Here is an 18,907-nt window from a genome sequence, read left to right as displayed (position 1 = left end):
TCTTGCCTGGAGAATCCCATGGACAGAGGAGCCTGGTGGGCTACAGCCCATGGGGGTTGCAAAGAGAGGGACACGGCTGAGTAACACTTCAGTTTATTAGAGGGGCTTCCTTGGTGGCTCAGAGGGTAAAGAATCTGCCTGCAATGTGGGAGACCTGGATTGGGTGCCTGGGTCAGGAAGATCCACTGGAGAAGGAAATGACAACCCACTCCAGCATTCTGGCCTGGAGAATCCCATGGACGGAGGAGCCTGGTGGGCTACAGTCCATGGGGTCGAAAAGAGTCTGACACGACTGTGTGACTAATACTTTCACTTTTAAGGGATTAAGAAATGCTGTCATTTTCAATCAACAGAACAAAGGGAACGGGAGTAAAAAGAACTGTAGATACTCTGTGTTTAAATGAAAAAAAAAAAAAAAAAGAAAAGAAAGTATCCCAGTGGTGGGTGTTAGGAATGGAAACACTTACCCTTGCTTCAGGAGATGCAGAGGAGGCATCTGCCTTGTGCTGAGGTCTGGGCTGTGAACCCGGGGTTGCCGCCCGAGGGAGCAGACCCTTGCTTGTTGGGGGCGTCAGCACACTCAGGAGATTGTGGTGGGGCTCACGGGAGGGCCTCGTGCTGGCCCCTCAAGGGATGGCCCGGGCCACGTGCCCCTCGGTCTTCTCTGCCAGCTCCCTGCTCCCCTGCAGACGGAGGACCCTGGGTGAACGTGGTCACCACAAGGGCAGGGAGCCTCTCTCGGGGGTCTTGTCTCTCCAGGAGATCATACCCCCTTTTCTTTTCCATTTTCTTACCTTTCTTTAATTTTTGGCTGTGCTGGCTCTTCGTTTCTGTGCATGGTCTACTCTGGTTGCAGGGTTTGGGATTCTCACAGGGTGGCTTCTCTTATTGCAGAGAATGGACACAGGAGCCCAGGCTGATTCTTAACCGCAAGAGGACCAGTGAAGTCCCTCTGCCGTCTTTTCTAATCCGGATTCCACAACAGTGTTACATCAAAGTGCATACAGGAGAGTTATTCCATGAAGCCAGATTCTACATGTAGAAACTGTGAGTCAGCGTAGCGGATACAACTCTGCAAAACTTTACAAAAGAAAAGCACTGAGTGCCAGCTTACAAGCCGGTGGTATTTAAAAGGCAACAGTTCAAAATGCAGACACTGATTTATCAATAGGGCTCAGAGAGGCCAGATACCACTCATCTCTTTGCTGCCTGAGGAAATAACAAAGTCAGTGATTTTTTTTTCCCCCTCTTCCTTTCCAGTGCTATCTGGGAACTATAGATTGAAAGTTACTGATACACTCAATTAAACAGATAGTATCATGCAGTTACTAAATTCGGGTTTCTTTATAGGAGTCCTTCGCAGACACATGCAGGGGCAATTACATGCAATTTGATGTCATAATATAAGCCAGGACAAGTTGAAAGAAGCCAGTGGTTCTTTGTGTCTCTAAACTAATATCCAAGGGCGTCTTTCCTAATTAAACAGAAGGAGATGTGTGGACTTGTAACGTTCGTGTTTTATTTCTGAAAGAGGTCAAAACCTGAAGGGAAAGGGAAAGAGAAGTCGCTCAGTCGTGTCCGACTCTTCACGACCCCGTGGACTGCAGCCCACCAGGCGCCTCCATCCATGGGACTCTCCAGGCAAGAGTACTGGAGTGGTGTGCCATTGCCTTCTCCAATGAATGAGTCTGCTGCTGCTGCTAAGTTGCTTCAGTCGTGTCCAACTCTGTGCGACCCCATAGATGGCAGCCCACCAGACTCCCCCGTCCCTGGGATTCTCCAGACAAGAACACTGGAGTGGGTTGCCATTTCCTTCTCCTGAAGAGTTATTCTTAAAACCTTTAGTGAGTTTTCTATCAGTAAGTATCAGTGTCATCAGTGTCATGGGCTATTGCACCATGAAATTCATGGCAAAACATTCCCATCATTTCTTGTTCTCGTTGCCCCTATCTAGGGATTTTCTTCCTAGATTGGGGGGGGAAGAAAAAGATTTCCCCCCAAGTCCTTTTTTAGAGACAGCAAACATTCATGCATCATAAACGGAAACCATGCTCTTCACAAGGGTGTTTTCTTGGAGCAGCAAATTTTGGTTAGACACTGAGGTCATCTTGACCAATCATTTAGCACAGGTTCACGGCGGAAATTACAATAATCATCTCACAAGGCAGTGAGAGTACAGGATCAGTTCAGTTCAGTTCAGTCCAGTCGCTCAGTCGTGTCCGACTCCTTGCGACCCCATGAATTGCAGCACACCAGGGCTCCCTGTCCATCACCAACTCCCGGAGTTCACTCAGACTCAGGTCCATCGAGTCAGTGATGCCATCCAGCCATCTCATCCTCTGTCGTCCCCTTCTCCTCCTGCCCCCAATCCCTCCCAGCATCAGAGTCTTTTCCTATGAGTCAACTCTTTGCATGAGGTGGCCAAAGTACCGGAGTTTCATCTCTTAATAAGGCAATAAAGAGATAACACACTCCGACACTAGATGATCGTTCCAGGTAAGGGGGTGATGAAAGGAATGGTTGAGGTGAACCTTTCTACGAGTTGATTCTCTGAAGAGTTGGCCTGGTGAACCGAGAGCCACATGTTGGCTCCAGTGATGGGGACACATTGACAACAGCTTGTTGCTGTAAACCATTCCCGGGAAAGTGAAGGTTCCAGTGTTTGGGGGGGACATTATCTCCATTCTGAGTCTGTGTGTGCTAAGTCACTTGAGTCGTGTCTGACTCTGAGACCCTGTGGACTGTAGCCCACCAGGCTCCTCTGTCCATGGCACTCTCCAGGCAGGAACACTGGAGTGGGTTGCCATTTCTTCTTCCAGGGGAATCTTCCCGACCTGGGGATCGAACCTGCGTCTCTTACATCTCCTGCATTGACAGGCGGGTTCTTTAGCACTAACTCCACCTGGGAAGCATGGTTTTCCACCCACTGCTGGCAAAGTGGCGCCTTGCCCAGTCTGGAGCTAAATGCCCTAGGATTTGCAGAGGCCATTTAGATAAGCATTGAGGCACCTTGCCCAGGTGGAACACTCTGGGACAGTCCTGTCAACCACCGGCTGTGTGTGCAGTCTCAAGGGCCCCTGCCAGACCTGCTGGCACCTCACACGTTCCTCTGCCTTAACTGTGGGCGTGCATGACGACGTCCCAACCACAGTTGCACTTGTCTGTCAAAACAGCTGTACATGTAAACACAACTTTGTTGCCACCACATACTAGTGGGCTGGAAATCATATCAGACCTATCCACAGCAAAGGGGTTGGTTCAGCATGCTGAGGGAGCGGTATTCTGATCAGGAAACCTCTGCTTTCAGGAGAGGGAAACCCAGCCCCAGCGACCTGCAGAAAGAGGCGGCTTTGGCTTCCGTCACGTTGAGTGGTGCGGGCCCATCAGAAGCTCCAAGGACACCCCTAAGGTAAGCGTTCCTCCCCGCTCTGGATGTGCGCCTGTTGACCTGATGCGTTCACGCCCTTTTTTGTTTAATCACAGTGTGCCGACTGCTTATTCGAGGGCACCTTCCCTCACAGCCTTGAGTGGTTCCACATAACCATCACCAGTTCCTTGGTCTCTCTGCTCAGTCATTCCTGTGCCTCATTAAGCAGACTGTGCGTGTAATTCATCCACCTTGAACACTGACTCGGCATCTACTTGGCTAGCTGTTGTGTTGCACCTTTGTTATTACAAAGAAACAAATTTAAACATTAGAATGGTGCACATGTATAGTAATGAAATGCTTAACATTCTGCCCGTGTCGGAGTAGATCTTAAAGCTAAACTGAAGGTCCGCGTGCCACTCACGTCACCAAAGGCAGAGGTGGCGTTTGATGATTTTGCCCTGTATGCCCAGAGGACACATGGTTGTGACCTTAATAAAAACGATGTTTCCTGTATGACAGAGGAAAGAAAACCCTCCTCATTTCTCATCACCGAAAAAGAGTCAATCAAGTTATTTCCAATTAGGCTCAGAATAAGGTGAAACGTTTTCAAGGTATCCAGAACACTGCTTCAGTAAATTCAGCAAATTATCGAGCCACGTGAGTTTGTTTTGGATGCCTTTGAAATTTAAGGCTGTGTTAATTTATCCTGTAAGATTTATTTCAGTTGTAATCTTAGTTTTGAAATGAAGAAGTTCATTTTGGGTCTTGAAACGGTTGTCATTCATTTTACCTTGTCTATAAGTCAGAAAATTATGAATGTGTTTTCCTGTATGTTTTCCCCATTTCTCATTTAGATGAGTCAGTGATGAAACACTGAATTTATGTAGTTTGACTGTGAATGCCTATAAAAAAAAACCACTCCAAAATGCTCAGAGCATGCAGAATTAGTGCTGGTATGTACGATTGCTCCTGCAGAAGTATTCTATATTCATCCTTAATGCAGCAGGCTCAGGCATAACTATGTTTTATCACTGGAATCTGTTATCAGGCTGCTGTCAGTGACGGGTTCTTGAATTCAGTCCCTTAAGCTGGATCGCACAGAGCTGATTTTGCTGAGCTCGCAGTAGAGCATCGACGCTGGTGGGTATAAAGGGCGTCCAGGCAAGGTCTGTGGATCTTCTGTGTTCGTAGCTGTTGTCAGGCGCCCTGTCGGGTCCGTGCATTACTTACCGTCCATCTCATCCTCTGTTTTCTCCGTGTTGGAGAGTTTCTCAATCTTGCTACTGTCCTACCTGACCTGTGCCCAGGAAGCCGCAGTAGGACTGGTAACCAGAAGCTAGCTTGAGCGTAGCAGTAGTCTCGTTTTCTCAGTGAACCCCGAGACCGCCGCATGACGAGAGGAGCTGTGCCGCGGAGATCAGGTAACCGAGACGATGCTCAGGTGTGAACGGCGGTCTCCCTCCGCCCTTCCTCCGGAGGGCTGGTGGTCCTTCCCTGCGTGCCGGAAACGGCACAAGTATCTCCTGTCTTGCACCTCAGGTTGTGCCTGATACTGCCTCGGAGCTGATTCTGACTGCTGGGTCCCAGGGTCCAAATGCTTCCCCTCAGTCAGAGTGGGAGATTCTGCGAGTCGGATGAACATAGAACTGGGGGCCGTTGGGGGGCAGTGAGCTTATTTCCTCGAGACCTGAGTGCACGGTTGGAAGAAAAACAAGAGGCAACTGCGAGAAGCTCCACCTGTGCCTCAATGATCCGCGGAGCGAAGATTCGTATGGTAGAAAGAATCAGAGCCTGGAGAACGGGTTTCCTAATTACTGAAATACGGAAACCCAAAGCTGATGTTGCAGTTCTGGGGAGAGTAACAGAGACTAGGGCCACCACCCAAGCTGGAGGATTTCAGGCGCTTTGTTTTCTGTCTCAGTTCCGTTGGACTGACTTGTTTAAGCGGACTTGGAGAAGCGTGTTGAGTCAACCGAATAGGACGCCCGTGGGATTTGCCGCTTTGCTGCAGATACCGTCTTTCTCTTTGAAGAAATGGCAAGCCACCTGACTCCAGATATGGAGTTAAAGACCTGCTCCTTTTTTTTTTTTAATAACTATTATTTTATTTAGTCTTTATCACAACCCCATGAAATAAGTCCTCTCTTTATCCTCACTTTTAAACCAAAGAAACCGAGGCACAGAGAAATTGTCTATCAACATTTTGATAGATAGCTTTTCAGTTTTTTTCTGTGCATGTATGTATTTTTTTATTTTAAGCCAAATTAGATTAACACACTTGATATTATTTTCTAATACGCTTCACTATTTTCTATTTACTCAACAAAATAGCATGAACATTTCCCCATATTATTAACTGTTCTCTTGTAGTATAATTTTAGTACATATTACATAAATGAAGAATACAAATATCTCATTGTGAGTCACTCAGTCCTGTCCGACTCTTTGTGACCCCCACAGAATATAGCCCGCCAGATTCCTCTGTCCGTGGGATTCTCCAGGCAAGAATACTGGAGTGGGTTGCCATTTCCTTCTCCAGGAAGACCTGCTCCTTTTAAATCAGTTTATTCTCCCCTGATCCATTCTCTTCTAGATACTTTATCCACATAAACCTCAGCTAGTCTTAGCGAGCAGACAGGCATCCAGGTAGATCCTATTCATACACTGCCCACTTACCGAGTAGCTTGGTCTTTGGCCCAGTGTTAACTAAGCTCAAGTGAGTGGTATAGAATGGTAACCACGTGAACAGTTTCTTCCCCTGGTTCTTGAGAAAGAAGGACAGATCACTCCCATTCTTCTTTCCTTCCCATTGACAAATGGTGGTCCAGATGACCTTAACTCACAGATATTAAGACAAATACACCAGGTTATGGGGTCACGTGTGGAGGACTGCAAAGTTATCCTTCCAGCCCTTAACCACCCAGCCGTATCTCTGGGGTGTTCCAGGAGAGACGCAAACATCTAGCTTATCAGGTGTGTTTCGAGTCTTTGTGTGGCAGCAACCGAACTTGCTTCCCAGATAATGAGCATGTTGTCCTGTCTGTCTGCTCAGGTTCCCATTTCCGCATTCAGATGCTTGTGTTCTCTGGGTCCCTTGAAAGCCCCTGTTCGTTGGAGCACTGGGTCCTCTCTGTGTCCCTACCCCTCTCACCGTTGCCTGTCTGTCTCTGTACAGAATCAAGGTGATCTTCTGCAAAGGACCAGTCACACACGCCTGTAGGTGTGACCACATCTGATGGTGATGTAGATACTCTGAAGCTAAATACCTGAATCTTTTATGCTTAAAAATATTCCTCAGAAGTAAAAGGTGATGAGTAATTTTGCAGTGGGGAAACCTGAAACGCTTGGTTAACCCAGTGATCAAGGTCGGTATCAACTGGGTTATGTCTTACTGACAGCATGTGACCTTGATATGATGTGTGTGAGAAGGCCACTTTACCTCTGGGGTCTTTCTCCAAAATGCCTGTAACCTCAGCATAATCGTGAGAAAAACACTGGGGAAAATGAAATTGAAAGATGTTCTACAAAATACCTGCCTAGCATCCTTCACGGAGAAGGCGATGGCACCCCACTCCAGTACTCTTGCCTAGAAAATCCCATGGACGGAGGAGCCTGGTAGGCTGCAGTCCATGGGGTCGCGAAGAGTCAGACATGACTGAGCGACTTCACTTTCACTTTTCAGTTTCATGCATTGGAGAAGGAAATGGCAACCCACTCCAGTGTTCTTGCCTGGAGAATCCCAGGGACGGGGCAGCCTGCTGGGCTGCCTTCTATGGGGTCGCACAGAGTCGGACACAACTGAAGCGACTTAGCAGCAGCAGCGTCCTTCAAAGCTGTCAAGGTCATCAAAACCAGGGAACGTCTGAGAAACCGTCAGAGCCTCAAGGAGACCAAGAAGCTATGACCCCCTAAAAAGTTTATGTGATACCCTGGTTAGGATCCTGGTGCAATGCATGGACATTTAGGGGAAAGCTAAGGAAAGGCAAATAAAATACAGATGTTGGTGAATAATAGTTTGTCGACATCAGTTCATTGGTTATGACAGAGTACCAGGTAAATGGAAGACCTTAAAATGTGAGGGGACTCTGTAACATTCTTGCAGCTTTCCTGTAAATCTAAAGCTAGGCTATAACAAGAAGTTTACTAGTTTTTTTCCCCCCCAAAGTGGGTCTTTGTTGCTACTCTTGTGCTTTCTAGTCGTGGTGAGCAGCGGCTACTATTCGTTGGCAGTGCACAGGCTTCTCATGTCAGTCTCACACTCAGAAGTTCCAGCGTGAGGACTTGTGTTTCCTCTTTATGCATGCGTACTCAGTCGTGTCTGACTCTTTGCGACCCCATGGACGGCAGTCCTCCAGGCTCCTCTGTCGATCAGATTCTTCAGACAAGAATACCCAAGTGGGTTGCCATGCCCTTCTCCAGGGGATCTTTCCCAACCCAGGGATGAAACCCACGTCTCCTGCATCACAGGCAGATTTACCACCTGAGTTACCACAGAAGCCCTGATAAAGGAAAGGATATAATCTGGCTGAGAATGAGGGCTATAGTCATGGGATCTCAAGGTTCAGGAATTAAAAAAAAAAAAAAAGCAGGATCTTATCCAAAGACTCAGAAAAAAATTGCATGAGATGTCAGGATGGAGTAAGCGTCCAAGAAACTGGAAGCAAAGGCGAGTCCCATGAGGGTTTACTCTCCCCAAGCTGGATGCTCTGTAATTTGTATCTTCCACCCTGCTTGTTGGTTTCATGAGCTACACGGCCACTGCTTGCGAAACATGGCTAGCCAGACCCCCGAAACCCCGTTCACCCATTTACCAGCATAGATGTGCTGATGTTTCTTCACTAGACAGTAATGGGAGCCCTAAACGTGCGAATGAGGGTGCTGGCCAGGGTACCCAGCTCCAGTCTCTGATGTAATTGTAGGCACATACCTTTCTCAGCTTTCTCATCTGTCGAATGAAGGTAGTACACATCCCCAGCAGAGAGGTGTGATAGCTAAGGAGCAAATACAGAGCACAAGCAGATACTGGGGGACATAGATCAGCTTAGCACTGGACCATTCATAGGAAGATGTGTGTAAAACGATGGGCCGCAGGAGTTGAAGGCATGGGCTGGGAACCTGCAGATACAGGAGAGGACTGGATGATGTAGGTGAGGGGATAAAGAGGCTAGAGGGCTGGAGATGGAAGATGTTTGCAGAAGGACATGGGCTACAGAAATAGAACCACCCATGGCCAGAGAGAGGGATGTTTGATCAAAGATGCCTGAGACGAAGACATCCCAAATGGTGACAGTTCAGTTCAGCTCAGTTGCCCATTCGTGTCCGACTGTCTGCGACCCCATGGACTGCAGCACGCCAGGTTTCCCTGTCCATCACCCACTCCCGGAGCTTACTCAAAGTCAAGTCCGTCAAGTCGGTGATCTGTGACCCCACGGACTGCAGCATGACAGGCCTCCCTGTCCATCACCCACCCCCGTAGCTTGATCAAACTCCTGTCCGTTGTATCGGTGTTGGCATCCAATCATCTCATCCTCTGTCGTCCCCTTCTCCTCCCGCCTTCCATCTTTTCCCAGCAGACTGAAGCAAAGACGGGGGCTATTGGAGTGGGTGGTTTGGGGACATCCAGACGGCAGAGTCCCTAGTGGCTTCTTGGTTCCATAAAGGGAGATGTTCATAAAAGCAGGAAGATGGAAAAAGGAGCAAAGCTCTGGGCATCACAGACAGGACCACAGACAGATGAATCAGGGCAGAAGGGGACAGTGGCCGGTATCCAGAGAGGGCACATGATACCATCGAGGAACTGACGCTGTAATAGGCACAGTGTTCACAGATTTTCACAAGAGTTAGAGAGAAATGAAATTTGCTTGATGTGACCCCATAGTAAGTACTGGAGAAGGAAATGGCAACCCACTCCAGTATTCTTGCCTGGAGAATCCCACGGACAGAGGAGCCTGGTGGGCTACGGTCCATGGGGTCGCAGAGAGTTGGACACTACTCAGCGACTATCAATCACTCACTCAGTACTAAGTACATTCCTTTATCTGACCTGGTTTGATTCCAGGTTGCCCATCACAGTGATAACGTCCAGGCTTTGAATGGGCCTCTCTGGTGGCTCAGTAAATGGTATTAGCTTGTTTTTGCTGACGGGTCCTGTGAACAGTCAGCTGTGGGTTTCTGAAGGTCAGTGGACTGCATGTGAAGGTCATCGTTCTCATTTCTGTTGGGTGCTGGATTTACACCCTCGAACCGCGTTGTGATCCGGAGGGGTCTTCCTGTTCTCTTCTCATCTGTGCTGGGTTCTCTGTTGTGAAAGAGGCCAAACCGTCAGGAAAAAGGTCATGTTTTATAGGGCCAGAGGTAGTTGCCAAAGCAAGACGATGTAATCGAATGCGGTTCTTTGTCTCGTAACTTGAGCAGTGCCGTTCTGCACGCAGAAGATAAAATCTGAAACTGTCCTCCAGCGCTGGCTGGCTTCAAGGATCACAAGTCCCATGACATTTTTAACCTTTCATTGCATCCTCCGTTGTTTTTTCTAGCTAACTGGGAACTTGACCTCAGAACTACCATTGTTTTCCTTTTCATCTTTTTAAAATGACTAACCAAATGTGACTTTCTTTCAAGGGCTATCTGTGTCAAGAATTTTAAAAGTTACTAATCTGAGTGGTTCTGGAATTCGTAACTGAGCTTGGATTTTTGACTGGATGTGACCTTCATGAAGACACCTCTTGTATTGTCCCAGATTGCAAAACTAGTACACAATAGGATTGATTCAAGATTGTGTCTTTAAAAAGCTAGCTCCTTACTGCTGATGTAAGATTCTGGATCACACTGGCATTGAAAATTCTTTTCCATACAAAGGAATATAATCGCAGAAAACAAAATCACCACTTGACTGCCAGAGGTTTTTTTTTTTTTCTTCCTTGAGGTCATTGTACCTTCGTTGAACTCTGTTTTAACTGTGAGCAGATGGCACCTAGATTTTGCTGGGAGCTCTGACCTTGAACGTGGATGGCAAGTTGCTGGATTTTGTTTCTCTGTGGTTGGAGAATGACACTGAAGACCCCGAGTAGCTGGGGAATCCTGTGTCTGCCTGGGGCTTACAGGCAAGGCAACCGACGAGCTGACCTCTGGTTCTTTTTTCTGTCGTGTGAGTCTAGAATTTCTATACAAACATCACATGACCTGGAGAGCCCAGTAAAATTGCTAAAGAAATGCAGGCTTTCTGTCACCTCCTACTACTGTTGACTTTGGGTCTGTTCGAGGACCAGCCGTTTAACCCTTGTGATGACCGGAGGCCCTCATCAGTCCAGTGAGGGAGGCTGGGCAGAGATTACGCATGCTTCTGAGCTACCGATGAGAATAATTCATGGTGGACGATGCTCAGGTGGAAGGTGTGGTGTGAAAGAGGCTGGTTCAAGCAGCGATTCGTCACAGCCCTTTAATGGTGTCATCGTTTCAGCAGAAGCTACGGTGAATAATGTTCTGTCTTCACTAGGGGATCCTTTTTTTTTCTTTTTAAGTGGCACTGGATCCTTTTATCTGTAAGAACTGGATTGAGATATAACTCAGAAAATATACTGCATGTGAAAGTGAAAGTCGCTCAGTTGTGTCCGACTCTTTGCGACCCCATGGACTGTACAGTCCGTGGGATTCTCCAGGCCAGAATACTGGAGTGGGCAGCCTTTCCCTTCTGCAGGGGATCTTCCCAACCCAGGGATCGAACCCAGGTCTCCCGCGTTGCAGGCAGATTCTTTACCACCTGAGCCACCAGGGAAGCCCTAAACTGTACATGTTAAGAGTATGTAACATGAACCGTTTTGACACACGATACGCCCTTCGAACCTTCACCTCAGTCAAAGCAATGAACATCCCTGTAACTTTCAAAGATTTGTTTAAGGCCCTTATACAGTAACTCATCTCTCCTGCTCCTCCCTCCACAGACTACTGATATATCGTAGTTTGTATTTTGATCCCTCACTATATAATAGTTTGTATTTCCTGGGGTTTTACATAAGATCGTGCAGTGTGTAATCTTTTGTCTAGTTTCTCCCCTTCAGCATGATTTTTTTTTTGAGGTGCATCCATTTCACTGTGTGTATGAACAGTTCATTCCTTTTTTATTACTCCTCATTACTCTTTATACTGTCTATTAATCTGTGTTACTGTTTGTTACTATTTATTGCTATTGGTTAATGTTTATTACTGTTTGTTACTATTTGTTACTGTTTACTACTGTTTCTTTATTACTATTAATCAATGTTTGTTACTGTTTATTACTATTAATTGCTATTTGTTACTATTTATTACCATCTATTACTATTTTAAATTCCTGTTTATTGCTGTGTAGTATTCTGTTGTATGGATATAAGACTGTATGTTTTATCTGTTCACTTGTTGGGCCTCACTAGGGGCTTCCAGAGGGCTTCCCAGGCAGCTCAGCTGGTAAAGAATCCACCTGCAATGCAGGAGACGCAGGTTCGATTCCTGGCTTGGGAAGATCCCCTGGAGAAGGGAAAGGCTACCCACTCCAGTGTTCTTGGGCTTCCCTGTTGGCTCAGATGGTAAAGGATGACACATGGTGTGACAGTCTCTAGGCCCATCCATGGTGCTGTAGATGGCATTAGTTCTTTCTTTTTGATGGCTGAGTCATATCCCAATGAATCATCACCCCTGGTGGCTCAGATAGTAAAGAATCTGCCTTCAGTGCAGGAGACATGGGTTCGATCCTTGGGTTGGGAAGATCCCCTGGAGAAGGGAATGGCTACCCACTCCAGTATTCTGGCCTGGAGAATCCCATGGACAGAGGAGCCTGGCGGGCTACAGTCTGTGGGGTTGCAAAGAGTCAGAGACAACCTACTGACTAGACAACAATAAAGACCACTATCTCATACCATATCCAAAAATTAACTCAAAGTGACTTAAAGACTTACATGTGAATCCTGAAGCTGTGACACTCCTCGTAGAAGACATAGGCAGTATGCTCTTTGACATGAATCTCAGCGGTACTTTTTTGGATCTGTCTCTTCAGGCAAGGGAAACAAAAGCGAAAATAAACAGAAGAGACGAGGTCAGGCTAAAACGCTTTTTCAGTGCTTGCTTTAGGAGCACGTATGCAACACTGGAGTGATACAGAGAAGATTAGCATGGCCCCTGGGCAAGATGATATGCAAATTTGTGAAGCATTCCATATTTTAAAAAATTTTTTAAAAATTAAATGTTTTGTACAGTTAAGCAAACCATCAACAAAACAAAAAGGCAGCCTACTGAATGGGAGAAGATATTTGCAAGCGTTACGCTCGAAAGGCTTAAGATGTGTGTGTGTGTGTGTGTGTGTGTGGAGAGAGAGAGACAAGGGAGCGGAGGAAACTCATACAACTCAATATTAAAAAAAATAAAATAGTCCTATGAAAAAATGGGCTGAAGGTATGAATACCACATGCCAGTGGTCTGTAGGCACATGTAAATGGGCTGGACATTACTAATTATCAGGAAAATGGAAGTCAAAATCCCAATGAAGTATCCCCTCACACCACTCAGAATGGCTATCAAAAAAAAATAAGTGTTGGTGAGGATGTGGAGAAAAGAGAACCCTCCAGCCCTGTTGGTAGAAATGTTAATTGGCACGGCCGCTGTGGAAAGCAGTTTGGAAGTTCCTCAGAAAGATTAAGAGAAGTACTGTATGATCTCGATTTTCACTCATGGGTTTTTATCTACAGAAAGTGAAAGCACTAATTTCAGAAATTACATGTACCCCAGTGTTCTTAGCAGTGCTAGTTAACAGTAGCCTGGACATGGAGGCCACCTAAGTGTCCCATCAACAGATGAATGGGTGCAGAAGATGTCGTAGATATATTCAATGGAGTATTACTTGGCCATAAAAAGAATGAAATGTTCACAGCGTGGGTGGAATTGGAAGGTGTTCTACTTAGCAAGATAAAGGAGAGAAAAATTACTAGTGTGTTTTTTTTCACTTACACGTGGAATGTAAAAGATAGAACAAGTGGACAGGCACAAGAAAAAGGAATAGACTCACAGATACAGAAAGCAATCTAATAGTTGCCAGAAGCAAAGGGCTGGCAGGATGGGGGAACTAGGTGAAGGGGAGTGAGAGGCACAGAGTGCCAGTTATAAAATAAATAAGGGAGAGAATGTGTAGTGGAGGGAATATAGTCAACAATATGATAATAAGCCCAGTCCATCAGTATCCCTGATTTCAAATAAAGACAATGTCATTTCAGGTGCTTCCTTGGTGGCTCAGATGGTAAAGAATCTGCCTGCAATGCAGGAGACCCGGGTTCCATGCCTGGGTCGGGAAGATTCTTCTGGAGAAGGGAATGCCAACCCACTCCAGTTTTCTTGCCTGGAAAATTCCATGATGGCCTACCATCCCATAGTGGGTCACAAAGAGTCGGACACGACTGAGCAACACACACACACACACACAATTTCAGGGGCTTCCGGAACACGGTGCAAGTCCTGGATCAGTTTTGTGATAAGCTCAGAATCTGGAACTTTTCCTAAAGAACTACTAATAGACCTTCTTAGGCTTACATGCGTAATGACATGCAGGAGGAAAAAGAGTTCATGAATGAAACTGGCCAAGAGCAACAGCAAATGTAAAAATAAATTTCCTCATCCAAAGGCCCCCTTTTTATCATGTATTGCTCTGTTCCATACACACATAAGGTTTGCTGCTTTTATGGGTTCCCCAAGCAGAGTGATTCATTTCACTTTCCTCTGAGGGTTTTTTTCCCAAAAGAATGAAAAAAAGGGGGCCAGCACAGAATGAATTCTGACCATGAATGAAGATTAGGGGGTTCTTTGCAATGGATGTATGTACTATAGACATAGACTTACAGAGTTTCATTGATGCAGATAACATATATACATGCATAAACTATACATTAGCATTCACACTTTTTCAGATAAAAAGGATACTTTTTATGCACGCGTGTGAAAATACAAAATCGTTTACGAATGCATTGCCTATTTCCGTATTATGAATTTCATTCTACGTATAGATGTCTAGATGAGTTGATAGATGGATGATGGATGGGTGGATGAAGGACTAGTGAAGAGGGGACACAGAGCCATTCATGCAGCATTGAAAGTCTTTGGCCACTGGGTGTCATGGTTTTCCCCATAATGGTTGACCCACCACAAGTATTTGAGGGGTTCCTGTATTCCTGGTGCAGGAGCTGGCAGTGTACATGGCAAGTTTTATTAAACCACACCACCTTCCTTTTTCAGATTGCTGTGCTGTCTTTAAAACACATTGTCAGTGTTATTTTTCTGCCTGAAACTGGCTGATGAGGATTAAATCTACAAATATTATTTTTTAACGTCTGAATATTTAATTGTCTCGAAATTACATAATTGTGTTGGTCATATTTAGGTTTTATTGTATCAAAGTCAAATCTGAAGAATTTGTGCCGTACATTTATGCACGTGCTTGGATATGTTTGTAATGAACTCTTTGCTCTACGGAATTGCTATAGTACAAAGACTAAGCAATTACTAGATATTGTTGTTGAGTCTCTAAGTCATGTCCAACTCTTTGCGACCCCATGGACTGCAGCACACCAGGCTTCCCTGTCCATCACCATCTCCTGGAGTTTGCTCAAACTCATGTCCATCAAGTCAGTGATGCCACGCAACCATCGCATCCTCTGTCGTCCCCTTCTCCTGCCATCTTCAGTCTTTCCCAGCATCACAGACCGGAAAAGACCATCTTTTCAGCTCTTTGCATCAGGTGGTCAGAATATTGGAGCTTAGGCTTCAACCATCAGTTATGTTGATAATTATCAGACGTGGTGATCACGTTTGAGCGTCTGCTTGCTGTTACCAGCGTGGCGTGGCCGGACGCATGTGTGTTGGCTGACATATGACAAGAGTGAGTGCACCATTAATTCGAACCAGACAGCCGTATTTCTCTCCTGTGGAAGTGATTCACCCTGCCAGGTCCGATGGCAGTGAGTGGTGGTGACAATTAAAAGCAGTTGTGCTCGTTGCGTCACAGAAATGCTACTGTGCTTCTTTTAGAAAAAAACACTGTCAGGGTGGAACATGCCAGATGGGAAGACTTGGCCACGTGCTCCGAGGACACCGTGGAGAGCGTTCTTGTGTTTTTTGACTTCTTGTATTTTTCTCCCTCTGAAGACTAGTTATCGCCAGAACTGCTAAGGTGAATCTTATGAAGACGGACGCCTAGTTTAAAAGCCCTAGTACGATGGGATATGTGTGGTGAAATTGTTGGAAAGGTGCAAGGAGCTCACGGGTCTGTTTTATTTTTCTTCTTTCTGTTTAACTCTCAAAAATGTGCAAGTTGTGCGTCAGTGGCACAGCACTGAGTCTTGGAAGAATCTTTGAATGACAGTGTTTGCATATTCTGATTGTTATTTGTATATATATATATATATATATATTTTTTTTTTTTTTTTAATGGTCTTTTGTGAGTTGGGTTAACATCTTTAGTTTCCACACAGAGAGTCTGATGATGGCGTCGTGATTCTCACTTAAAGTTACTGGGAGAGATACAACAGTTAACAGTTTGCAAAACGGATGGGTTCATGGAAGGTCTGCTTTTGTTTGAATGAAAGGGTCTTTTTTTTTTCCCCCCATTCAAATGGGGAAGAACACAGCCAATGTCCAGTTCTTTCAAATCCACATTGAAAATGGTTTATGGATGGTGCCAGAGGAGGAATAAAAAAATCAGCAAGAAAACAGGGAGGTGCTGTTCTCGGTTTCAGCTGTCAATAGGAAAAAAAAATTAATGAGATAAAAACGAAGAAAATTCAATAGGAAAGAAAAAATTTAACGAGATAAAAATGAAGAAAAATTCAAAAGCTCTCATTAAACATCTTCAGGCACTTACTACTTGAATGAACCTGAAGTTCCCCTTCAACAAAACCCATGCCCTCAGGGAACTGTCAAATCATCCAGAAGTCAGATACTAAACAAATATTCACAGAGATACCTCATTAAAAACATGAGAAGTTCTATTGGTAGCCCTGTGTTGTTTTGGGTGTGCAGAGAAGGTTTCCCTGATGAACTGACGTGTTGGTTCATCAGGCTGGTGGGGAACCAAGTTTGTGAATTATTTGAGCTCAGCAAGGGCATTCTGTTGAATCCTGAACTGGAATCATGGACTGAAGCTGAAGCTCCAATCCTTTGGCCACCTGATTCAAAGAACCAACCCATGGGAAAAGAAACCCTAATGCTGGGAAAGACTGAAGGCAGGAGGACAAGGGGGCAACAGGATGAGATGGTTGGATGGCATCACCGACTCCATGGAAGTGAGTTTGAGCAAACTTTGGGAGTTGGTGATGGACAGGGAAGCCTGGCATGCTGCGGTCCTTGGGGTTGCAAAGAGTCGGACACAACTGAGTGACTGAACTGAACTGCACAGAGCTGTCTAATGGAGGAAAGCTCGTACTAAGTAGAGACTGAACACATCTGGAAACTTTGTAGGTCTGGATCTGTAGCTGAGTCTTGGGAAGAGGTTGGCAAGGGGGTTCCTCAAGGGCACACCTGAGGTCTGTGGTTGGATCGGTGGATGTTGGAAGGATCCCAGCCTCAGGAAGAAGGTGAGGAATCTTACCTGGTGGGCAGCTATGGTCAGCACGGTCCTGCTCACGCTGCACATGAGTTCTGTCTGGGGTGGGTGAACTTGCCATGTCCTTGAAACCTTGGTGGAGATGAATATCGAGAGACGTTTGGTCACTGCTCTGAATCTCCAAAGAGAAACACGAGTTAGGGACGAGTAATGATGAATTTTGCTTGTCAGCTTTCCTGGCCCACGGTGTCTGGGAATGCTGTTCCCACAAATACCTGCTGTTATCTCAGTCAGTTGCTTAGGACCTACCTACAGATGAAGGACAAAAAAAAAAATAACATCAGTAAAGGAATTATCCTCCAATTAAAAAAAAATGACATCCCAGTGGAGCTCAGTTTTCACAGGCTGGCAGTGAGTTGACGTCAACACTTCACTGTGGGTTGACGTCACTCATGGCTTCTTGTTTGTGGACTCACACCTTGAATGAGGCCAAAACTTGAATGTGGAGTCTTTGCTCGCCAGGATGGTGGTTGAAGAGGCAGGGTTGATGCCGGTTGAAGAGGCAGGGTTGATGCCGGAGGCCACAGTTGCACAGCTTGGCTCTGGTGCGTGATTTACCACAGCAGATCTTTTTCTTTGGTATTTTTTTTTTTTTTTTCCAAACATCTATTTAGGCAAAATGAAAAGCACAAAACCATTATATACAACCTGGCCATGAGCATGGGCACTTAGAATCAGTGAAAGCCCTTATGAATCATTTGAACTGGTGAGGTAAGCGTGGGCACTTGAACTCAGTGAAAAGCCTTGTGAATTATTTGAGCTAAGCACAGGCATCCCGTTGAATCCTGATTTGGAATCACCCTCTGTCTAATGGAGGAAAAGTCGTACCGAGTATAGACTGTGAACAGGTCTGCAGATGTTGTAGAGGGTGTTCAGTCATGGAGAGATGAGTCACTGACTGCCATGTGATGGTGGCATGTTCACCTCTCATGTTAGGTCTCAGCTGTGGTTACCTACAAAGGGTGGGTGCTGGTGGTGGGGTCTAGGTCAACACTCATTGATGGCGAAGTCACTGTCGTTACTCACCAAATCTGCTGGCCATGAACTCACACACCCCAATTTGGGTGCACTCTGTGGCCTCAGTCCTGTCTGACTCTTTGCGACCCCATGGACTGCAGCCCGCCAGGCTCCTCTGTCCATGGGATTCTCTAGGCAAGAATACCGGAGTGGGTTGCCATTACCTTCTCCAGGGGATCTTCCCGACCCAGGGATAGAACTCACATCTCCTGGGTGTCCTCCATTCTACGCAGATTCTTTACCCCTGAGCCACCATTGAGGACCACACCCCAATTTATTTGGCCTTAATAAGTGATTTGTCACATAAAATCTGTTTTCAAAATATATAATTTTAACATAAAATCTCGTGTGTCTGCTAAAAACTTCTCTCCATAGGCTCAACTTCTCCAGGCAAAAATACTGGAGCGGGTAGTGGGTTGCTATTCCCTTCTTCAGGAGATCTTCCCAACCCAGGGATGGAACCTGGGTCTTCTGCACTGCAGGTGGATTATTCGTTACCGTCTGAGATGCCAGGGAAGCCCATTGCAAGCACAAATGTGAATCATTTTCTCCTTTCAAAACTCTGCCCATTCAAACACTGTAGGGCTGTCTAGAGTGAGACAGTGTCGTCCCGCTGGGTCCTGCAGGTGCGTTTGGAGCATCTAGCTGAGAAATAAGCTAAGTAGCCCTTTTCTCTAGACTTGTATCCAACAGATGGGTCAGACCCTGATATCTTCTGTGTCCTCTTGGGGTCTGATTTCCCAAGGGCAATTGTCACGTGTCGGAAAGCACACCATGGTGGAGTCTGTGCTAAGGGTGTATGTCCCCTGTAGCAGGGCAAAGGCAGCGATCAGCCCGGAAATGACTGCAGCGACTCGCTGATTCATGAGTTCCTTTACAGCGGTGTCTCACAGCAGATGGACATAAAA

At 45.9% G+C, this 18,907-nt stretch overlaps 1 protein-coding gene and 1 non-coding gene across 14 annotated transcripts in view; both read left to right on the top strand.

The window, feature by feature from the left end:
* The window catches only part of LOC101902122 (uncharacterized), a 493,329-nt gene that overhangs the window by 153,053 nt on the left and 321,369 nt on the right, over nucleotides 1–18,907 (top strand). For 8 of the 13 annotated variants that reach the window (XR_009493626.1, XR_009493624.1, XR_009493623.1 and 5 more), the window contains one exon: nucleotides 3,308–3,409. Coding sequence is in view for 1 of the 13 variants with exons in the window: in XM_059883919.1 (XP_059739902.1) it covers nucleotides 3,308–3,369 (62 nt within the window). In the remaining 12 variants the exon portion in view is untranslated. Of the gene's footprint in view, nucleotides 1–894; nucleotides 1,860–3,307; nucleotides 12,927–18,907 lie in introns of those variants that run through there. The other 5 variants (XR_009493627.1, XR_009493629.1, XR_009493630.1 and 2 more) reach the window with 5 other exon arrangements.
* LOC112445217 (U6 spliceosomal RNA) lies at nucleotides 12,457–12,561 on the top strand. Its single transcript, XR_003033587.1, has one exon. It is a non-coding gene; the product is annotated as a U6 spliceosomal RNA (small nuclear RNA).

Source organism: Bos taurus, chromosome X (assembly GCF_002263795.3).
Source record: "Bos taurus isolate L1 Dominette 01449 registration number 42190680 breed Hereford chromosome X, ARS-UCD2.0, whole genome shotgun sequence".
Lineage (NCBI taxonomy): Eukaryota > Metazoa > Chordata > Mammalia > Artiodactyla > Bovidae > Bos > Bos taurus.
This window is presented reverse-complemented; position numbering and strand designations above follow the sequence as displayed.